Source organism: Gossypium raimondii, chromosome 13 (assembly GCF_025698545.1).
Source record: "Gossypium raimondii isolate GPD5lz chromosome 13, ASM2569854v1, whole genome shotgun sequence".
NCBI classification, from domain to species: domain Eukaryota; kingdom Viridiplantae; phylum Streptophyta; class Magnoliopsida; order Malvales; family Malvaceae; genus Gossypium; species Gossypium raimondii.
The window spans coordinates 35750996-35760932 of NC_068577.1; the positions used below are offsets into that span (position 1 = coordinate 35750996).

Sequence of the window (9937 nt, forward strand, 5' to 3'; positions counted from 1 at the left end):
ATTAGGGTCAATTCATTTAAAGTTAAAACTTTTGTCTTCATCATTTCACTTTTACAAAGCATTCTTAGTGGAAACAATGAAAACAACTTTTATTGTTTTTTTTTACATATTTTATTTTTATTTTTAAAATAATTTTAAAATTTTCAACAAAAACACGTTTTATTCAATATTTTCATTTTTAAGAACAAAAATTTGGTTTTGAGAAACAAATATCGCTTTTTTTTCTATTTTCTTACAAAATGGGAAATAATGAAGAAAATATATTTGGTTAAAATTTTAAAAAGATTTTGAAAATGAAAATAAAAATATGTGAAAATTAGAGAATAAAAACATATTTTCATTGTTTTCGATAAAATGTTTTAGGAAAACGAAAAAAAGTTAAAACAAAGGATTCTAAGCTTCATTTTATGCATTAAAATTATCCGAGTTTGTCCTTTTAAAACTAACTTTTTATTTTGTAACCTTTAAACCTTTTTTATTTAATTACGTTTTAGTTTTCCATATTTCTGTTATTTTTATTAATATTTATAATTATTTTATATCTTAAAAAACCTATTAGATATTTCATATACTTTTTAGAATTTTTAATAATTATTAATGTATTTTAATTTTTATAATTTTATACTCGAATGAATATGTACGAATAGCTGTCTAATTTTAATTAATTTTTACATTTTTAATATTTTGATTACTTATAAAATCAATTTTCATATAATGTGCGTTATTTTTATTTTTATTATTTCAATTTTTTACACTCATCTTAAAGAAATCTAAACACATTATTGTCCAGGTTTAATTATTTGCCCAAATTCAATCAAAATGTGTACATCTTTTTTTATTCAATTTTATATATACGTAAAGCCAATTAAAATTTCAAAATTTTTTACTGGCCTTCTTGTTATTTCTTTTATTTGAATTTGATTTTAGTTTAATTCTATATTTTAATTTCCTATTCGACTAATCATATTCATTTTCAATCATTTTGTGTTCGAACTCAATTTGTTCCTTTGTTTGAATAACATTTTATTTGAACAAGGAAAGTAAAAAGCATGAAGTATCCCGTACTTCCTGTAAAAACATCTAATTTTGTTATTCCTAATTTAGGAAATCTAAGCAAAGAAAATCAAAAATATTTTTAACGATGCAAAATTTTGTTGAAAAGATTATAATGGTAAAAACTCATTCAAACCAATCTTTTCCGCAAAAATAGTTAAAAATCATTTACTTTTCTTAAACAATATTTTAATTACTCCAACAAGATCATCACGCATCCAAACACCTAGGATATTAGTTATAGTGAAAAGACTATTTACTATAGCTGTAAGACTAGGAGTATATAATACTGCCCATTTAATGAATCCAAACTACATTACCAGGAAGAAAAATCCCACCAACTCAACCTGCTTGCCTGCCTGTCCTTCCTACCTTTTACTCTCCTACTCGACAGTCTTATTTCAAGGTTCAATCACGAACAGAGGCTGTAAAGATGTCAAAAAAAGAACGTCCGAGAAACAGAAAACCAAAACAAAAGGGAAAAAAACAATCAAATTTACTTCAAACCCACAATTCAATACCCATCCATCCATCCATATACATTGTTTGGAATCAAGGTAGCAAAGAATACTCACCGTATCAACGCTGACAGCTTTGCCATCTTCTACAAGGATCTCGACTATGGTTCCTGATTGATCAGCCTATTGAAACAATGATTTTTCATCTACAGTTAGCCACATAAGAGACAGTTTGACAATTTCAATAAACTATGGATGCAACAAAACAGCATCTTGATTAAGGGCTGTACGACAGATTACAGTGATACTGCAACTGCCAAGTGCAGTAATTATGGGCGATAATCACTCATTGGCCAAACAAACTAAAATGCAGCTATCAGGTTGGTTGTTGAGAATGCTCCAAGAGGAAGAACTAATATGGAATCTATGCCTTCCAACAGCTGAATTTCAGTTTTGCCTAAATGTGCTGCATTATAACCAGCTAGTTTAAGCCAATCACCACATATTTCCCAATAAATTATATGAAAGAAAACATGGAAGTATATGCTATGAAACTTAAACCCGCTATCCATCATAAAGAACTTGACCATAGACTTTACCTTTGATAGGAAATTTAATATTCTCTTTAAGGTTAAAGTTTAATCAAGGAAGCATGACAGTTCAATCAAAAAATGGAAAACTAACTGGCCATCTAATTGAAGCCTGCAGCAGAGTATCCTGATAACCAAAAAGTACCAGTCAAGCTTGCTTAAGTTTCTGTTCAGCATTGACCTTAGGGCTTTACACATTCAAGGATCCTAAAGATCTTAAAAGCAAACTCTTGAGCCAACTACACGAATCTTTTCCTTCCATTCAGCCTCTGTTAAAGCATACTCTTGTCCCACACTTAAATTCATTTCTTTTTTTTTTTCCAGATACTAAAAATCGTTTTTCAACAGAAAGCATCTAAACCATGCTTATGACCAAATTCATTAAAGCATCCTTTCTCCCAGTTTATATATGATTGCATCAACTTAATTCTTTTTTTTTTTTTAAAGTCATTCTCATTCTATCTTTTTTTGGGTATCTTTGCTTATATCCGTTTCAATGTTTCCATTTGGATCACAAGCTACGTGTGCACATTTTCTCCACCTACACAGCTTCCTACCATTATGCATTACTGAGGATACAAAAGTTGTAAAAGATTTCAAGGCATCTTAAGATATTCTAGGCACTTGTAAATTTCGTCAGCCTCTTGCTGTTACCTGTTTTCTACATTTGATCAAACAGGTTTTTGTATACCAAAAATGATTGCCCTTAGGAATATCTTGATCGTCAATTTTCACTCTTCATTCATATGCAAGTTTATTATACTTCATTCAACATACTTCATCTTGACCCTTTTTGAATTTCTGCAAAGATTACCATTTTGTGATTATTGAGGATGAAGCTGAAGCCCATGCTTGGATAACTCAACTAAGCCATAACACCAGATTTATTGGAGTTGGCTACATGAAACCCATTTTGACAAAACACATTTGCAAGAATAGGAACTAGATTGTATTAACTAAGCAATCTAGTTGATATTCTCTTCTCATTCTCCCAATAGCACTAGAAAACTCAGTGCCACTACCACATAATTTGTTAGCCACAAATGGCATACTATTAATCTAAAGGAAGTATTTAACCAAGTTGTTTCTGAAAAAATATTGCACACATAAGATCTTATTCCTTCTCACCCTTACAATGCTCTAAGCAGCAGAGGCATTGATTCTTTTGTGGAAGGGAACTGCACATTTGTCCAGCATCTTACATTAGCTGTCCTAACAACTTATATGCCCAATAAAGATATTTGTAGTCTAACTCCTATGTATATTTTATTTGGAGCACTCAAGACATAAATTAAAAGACACTTCAAGTCTCCAAGAGCTTCGGGCTTTATCTCAAACTTTAGATCCATGATTCAGTGTTCAGACTTAAATAAGTATACTTTATTCTATATTTAGGATATAGAAGTTCTAATATAATAACAAGAAAAAAAATGTCAAGAAATCTTAACATTTGTATGACAAAACCTTTATATATTTTTCCAAGCAGAAAGAATAAGAACTTACTTCAATTTCATTCATCAACTTCATTGCTTCAATGATGCATAACACCTGACCCTTTTGCACTTTGTCTCCAACCTACAGGGAAAGCCTTTTGCATAAGTCCAAAGAGAAGCAACTGTAGAATAACATAATGAGAGAGCAATGAAAATCCAATAAAACCAACATGTATGGATCACCTTCACAAATGGTGGTTCACCAGGACCCGGACTTGTGTAGAATGTACCAGCCATTGGACATTTAAGAGGTGGAAGCAAAGATTTGGCTGACTTGGGAGCTGGAAAAGATGGTGGAGTTGCAACAGCAGGTGCTTGCCCAGAAGGTGTAGGGGCAGGGGCAGGGGCAGTTTGGGTTGGAGGCCCTACTGGTGGTAGAGAGGATGCCTGCGACATAACAACAGGAGCTGCAGAGGGTGGTTGGGGCAAGGCCACATTTTTGCGAATTATCAGTTCACAGTCAAGTTGTTTAAGCTGCAACTCTACAATATCTCTCGAATCAACTAGCCTAGAAGAAAACAGATAAAAAAGATCAACTTGATCAAACTTAGGGGTAATGAAAAACAACACTAAGGGTATGGTTGGTAGAGTGAAAAAGTAGGAGGGAGTGGAAAAGTGGAAAAAAAATAAAATTTGAGTGTGCTTGGTAAAAAAGAAAAATGAGAGGAAAGAAAACAAGAAAGACAATCATTTTCCATCCTAATGCATAAAAACAAATCATTCCAATTTGGAATGACAAAGAGAAAATGAGTGATAAATTAGTTCAAAATTATGCATTTTTCAAAAGTTCCAATTTCTTTCCTTTTATTTTCAACTCTATCAAGCAATGTATGGAAAGAAAATTACTTTTTCTTTCAATTTTTCCATCCTTCCTACCAAGCACAATGCGAAAAGAAAAATCATATTTTCTATCTTTCTATCTTTTACTCTTTCAATTTTCCATCCTTGCAATTTTCTTTCCACTCTACCAAGCAAAGCCTAAACCTATCAAAGAACATCATACTTGACTAGACTTGAAACTTGATTAAGGAACTCTGAGATTGATTCTTCTGTGGCCAAAGCTGGAGGAAAGACATTACTTGATGGCTTAGCATCCTGTGGTTCTGGTGTGGATGACCCTGAATTGACTGGAGGGATAGTAGAATCATTTGATGATCCATCTACAGCAACCTTGAAGGCAACAGATGATCCCAAAGCATGTCCAGGAAGGGAGGAAAATTTGAAAACAGATCCTCTAGCCAAAATCATTTAAAGAAGCTTACCTCATTCAATTGGGCTTTCACCACTGCAGAATCGTTCTGACCAGTCTGCAAACTCTGCAGCTAATAAACCAGTAAAAATTTAGTCCAACATAGAAAAACAGAATTTAAAAAGCACTCAACAGAAAAACATAAAGTTCCAGCTTCTTTTTTTCTTTTTTTTAATATATCTATATCACTATATGAGTAGGCAAATTCAACAAGAAAGAAAGTTTTAAGTCAGTACAAAGAAAAAGACGCCCAATTTCAACCATTGATGAGTCTCTCACTTCCAATATTATATTGCATGTAACATGTCCATAATACAACCAACTGCTTATTTCCAAATAACTCAATTAATTAGAAGCAAGAAAGGAGAGAGAAAATAATAATTTTAGACTTATGAAAACTTCAACCACATCTTATTTGCATGCAATTCAGAACTCAGGCAACCATATTAGTCAACCATAAGCTAAGTGCATGTTTTTTCTTCGCATTATTTAGCCGACCATGTCATTATGTGAAATCACCAGTAAGGGAGTGAATTTGATTGTGTTCTTGAAAGCATTAAATGCATCATAAATGTATATCATTTAACTTCACACCATTATGAATGATACTGGCACCAAGTCAACAATAGGGTAAAGGTGACAGTTTATTATATATTTCCCTGCTAGTCCTCCAAACAAAACTATCCTCCTCTGAAGATTTACCTCTGATTATGCAAAAAATATCAACTGCATACAATTCAAATTAATTGCAGTTTTCCTTGTTACCTTTCTCTTACGTATGAGTATATTAAAAATTTTCATCTAATAATAACTATAACTACACTAACCTATAACTTATAATCATCCCAAGTGTCCTTCTGCCTTTCACTCCAAATGACAGCATTACCATTTTTAGTCTCATTTTTTTGGCAGCTATGAACTTCTTAAATCCATGTATCTTCTAAAGTTTCAACTTGAAAATTAATTTTCAAGTACCTCTTGCTCACAATCTATCAAAACATATAACACATAAACAACTTTAATCATTTTGACCTCATCTATTTTGCGTATTATATTTTGATATGTTTGTTCCAAACCACAAAAAATTCTTAGGCAAATACATATGCAGAGTGTCATTCAGAAAAAGACCAGCTTAAGTTTAGTCAACTAAACTAATGGAATTATGTTGCTAATGTAAATGGTGAGATATAAATTCAATAACAAACTTAACTCTTCCTTCAGGAAGAAGATTAACTACTTTCTTAGAGAAATCATACATATAATCCAATTTTTATAATAGATCTTAAAACAAAACAACAATTAGTAAACTTCTCAAATTCTCTGCATAATATATGATAACTAGAAGCACAATTTACCTGGTATAATAGATAAAATATGAATTCTATGACGAATCCCATCAAATGGTTTTTATAACGAAAGGATTAAAGCACTATTAGATTTGAATGACAAGAATTGATTATAGAATACATGGCAATAGCTTTTTAATATCTCTAACTGGCCTACTGAATTCGTTTAAACTGCTAAATAACAACCTAGTAAATAGAACATTGATTCTAAAGGGGCAGGCCATTTCCAAGAACAAGCTGCATGCCCTTATTTTTTATTGTCAATAGCACCTAAAGAACATTATACTCTCTATTAGTAATTTCTGTTACTGCGTGGTTTTCTAAAATAGATTACAAAACATTGTACCCTAGCAATGGAATTTAGCACTTAACATATTATGAAGATTTTGGTCAAACTTCCACCAAAGGAAAACAAAAAATTAAAAATGCTTTTAGAACTAATAGTAGCTATAACTAAGAAGGCAATGGAGCTGATTTCTCAGCCACTGGAACAAATTTTTCTATGAATATTCTTGACCAGTGGATCCTACTAAACCAGCAAAGCTCCAATACTTTAGAACATTCTTTTTCTTAGTAAAAATCTGGTTTTAGTCCTCTGGAATTTCCACACATGATACCTTACTGCTTAAAGAGAAGTTATGTACTGATTACTGTGCTTGATTTGTAAAATATCAGTCTCCCTGAAGCACCAAAGCCAGTTGCATATCTGTAAATGGTCACCATCAGTGTTCCTTAAAGCAACATAACTAATTTCCAATCTGTATTTAGTTTCATATAGACTCTTACAAAATGTATTTAGCTTAAATTACAATTTATTATAACTGAAACTAACAAGTTGAATTATCCCCAAAAAGGAGAGAGAAAGAAAAAGAAACTAACAAATTAATCTTTTTTAAGTATGATATATGAGATAACAATAAACGTTACTGATTTTTATGGTTGTAAATATCATGGTCCAGAGGTTTACCCTAAAAGATTATCAGTAGAACAATAATCTTTCACCTGCTCTACTGAATACTGATTCATAAGATTCTTCTGTTACACAAAAATGTATATTCAACCCACAGTGTAAAAAGCTACACTTCTAGCACCGCATACTTATTGTTTCACCAATCAAGCTGCTTGGAGAGACGTGAAAAAAATAAAAAAGCATGGCCATCAGTTCAAGTTGTTTGCTCTTGATGACAGAAAGGCCAGACCATGCTGCAAAGGGATGCTATTACTTTTTGTGGTACGAATATTTACAAATCAGAAAAAGGTTTTTTTTTTCATTTCCTTCCTACCTTCCTATCCATTTAGATTATTGGATAAACGACTTTTTGATTTCTATCATGGAAGAATGAAAGAGAAATGAAATGAGAAATGGAAAATTCTATTTAATTACAAACTCAAAGGAACAAGCATTCCATCTTTTATTTTATTTTTTTCTTATTGATATTTGCTTTTACTTTTCCAAAAGTCGCTGAAAGAAAATTCACATTTGATTTAAACAAGGAGATAGCCAAAATTCCACATACATAAAAACATTTTTCTATTTCAAAACAGTATATACATTGTGATTCCTCAAAGTTATACTCAATTCAAATAATAACAACCAGAGCCTAAATTATGAGGGCATTATGCAAATAAAACCGCATCTGGCACATTTCTATCTGCTACTAATTTTATAAGCAAAAAAACACAAGTGTTGAAGCTTAACATTGATCACGCAATGTATATCTCAAAGGTACACTCCAATTCTCACAAAATTAAACGTAGCAACAGAAGAGAAAATTTCTAATAAAAGATTCAAAGAATAAATCTGTTGTATATAAATCTGTTGTTAGAGAGAGAGATGGTTACCTTGGAGAAGAATAGGAGGTTTGGCCTCGAAAAGCAGCGAAAAGAGACCTTGGAGAGCGAAAGGAAAGGCAAGGTAGCGGTAGTTTTAACGACGGAAGAGAGGGAAGCGGAGGGTGGAGTTGAGAATGAAGAAGCCATGTATTATTTGAAGAGACAGAAGAAAAGAAATGCGGCTGGATTTGGCAGGAGAAGAAGGCAAGGGAAAGGATGTGGAATGAGGAAGAAGATTTAAAAGATAGGGTTTAGGGGAATCCCTGGACTGGACTGGACAAGAAGGAGAGGGGGAGAAAGTGGATGAGCTGAAGTTTCTAGGCTATAGGGGGTCGAAAATGGAAAAATCGAAACATACGAGCTTTGGGCTGGTCTTCAATGACAGGTGTTGGTTTCTTCACTTTATTTAGGTAAATTACACGGTAAAACAGTATGTGAACTTTTAAAAAATAACAAATCTTATTAATTTTATTAAAAAGTGACAAATCAACCTCCGATTAATATTTTCTGTTATAAACTTAATGAGACAGATGACGTTGTCAATATTGAAGTCAGTTAACTTGACACGTTAGACATGGATGAGCAAAAAGGTCTTCTTCTCCTCCTCCTCTTCTTCTTTTCCTAACCATCAAAAGTAAAAATTGTCAAACAAAACCATGTCATTTATGCCATTACACCCCTATTCCGTGGGCCCAACTTAATCCTGTGTTTGGTTCGGTGTAATGCCCTAATACGGGCCTATTACATTACGGACGTATTCCCAAAATTCCCTGCTTCAGCGCCGATTTGTATTCCCTTCCAAAAGCAAGGATTAGCTATTCAGTCTCTGTTTTACCCTCCCAAGCCGAAATCGACCTCCATCCTCTCCCTCCCAACATCAACAGAAGCTGCCAGCGAACCAAACCTCCACCCGCTCCCGTTTCACTTTCATCTTGGCATCTTTCGCCGACTCCACCGTCTCAGATCACCGGCCCAATTGAAGCGGCAATTGAAGCAGAAATTTCTTGTAGCTTCTATTTTCTCCTGTAAGGGAAGTGTGGTTGTAGTGGCTTCCCAAATATATAGGTCTGTGAGTAATCTCTATTTCTTTCCTCTCTGCATGCATTTTTAATGGGTGTTATTGCAATTTTTTTTATAAATACGATTAGTTTTTGGTGCGATTGTTTCAGTTCATTAGTTTCTTGGTAAATTGGCATTTCGTTTCTTGCTGGTTATGATTTTTTTTTTCATTACCAAAGCTAGGATAGAGAAAATTTTGGGCTGGAAATGTATTTACTGTTTTTTTATGCTTTATTTTGTTCTTATTTGTGCTTTTTGGGAGAAACGAAGGCTTTCTTTTATAAATACTTTGTCCATGCAAATAAGGTACTTTTTTTAAACCCTCGTTTTGTGGTGTCAGGTTTTGTGTTAACTAAATACTTTATACTTCTGCTCTTGAGGAACAGAAAGTGCAGCACTCTCCTAGACCATATTTGGACCATTATCAGGTTATTTGTTTGCATTTTATGATACTGTATTACTTATCAAAGTGTTTTGAATCATGTTTGTAAACTTATGTCTCTGCATTATCATTCTATCTTGTATTTGTTATTATATTTCTCCTCGTTGTTTGCTTCCTGCAATATTACCTTTTTTATTCTTTTTTGGTGTTATTCTTTATTCATGATTCACATATTACTAGCTAGTGTTTTCTTTTTAATGGAGAAGCAATTGTTTTTCTCTAAGGATTAAATACTTTCTGAACTTCATTAGTCTGATATTTGAACATTCTATCATTTTTTTAAAGCCCCCTGGATCTTAATTTAAATGTGATCGATATCATGTCATTCAATCCTTATTTGGTCCTTTTTTAAGAATAATATGTTAACTGAAATACAGAGAGGTGCACTTTACAGACAACAGCTGGACATGATTT

General features: G+C 32.7%; 1 protein-coding gene across 2 annotated transcripts; it reads right to left on the reverse strand.

Moving 5' to 3' along the window:
• Positions 1-1194: 1194 nt before the first annotated feature.
• Positions 1195-8404, reverse strand: LOC105782707 (biotin carboxyl carrier protein of acetyl-CoA carboxylase, chloroplastic). 2 transcript variants are annotated; one of them, XM_012607629.2, is made up of 7 exons: positions 8032-8404; positions 4857-4910; positions 4598-4764; positions 3778-4102; positions 3605-3676; positions 1629-1694; positions 1195-1478 (listed from the first exon to the last, which is right to left on the reverse strand). In XM_012607629.2, exons 1-7 carry the CDS (start codon positions 8167-8169, stop codon positions 1455-1457), a joined length of 846 nt encoding a protein of 281 aa, XP_012463083.2. In that variant the 5' UTR covers positions 8170-8404; the 3' UTR covers positions 1195-1454. The 2 variants fall into 2 exon arrangements, with proteins under 2 accessions (XP_012463083.2, XP_012463082.2); XM_012607628.2 differs by having other exon boundaries at positions 4857-4916.
• Positions 8405-9937: the final 1533 nt, after the last annotated feature.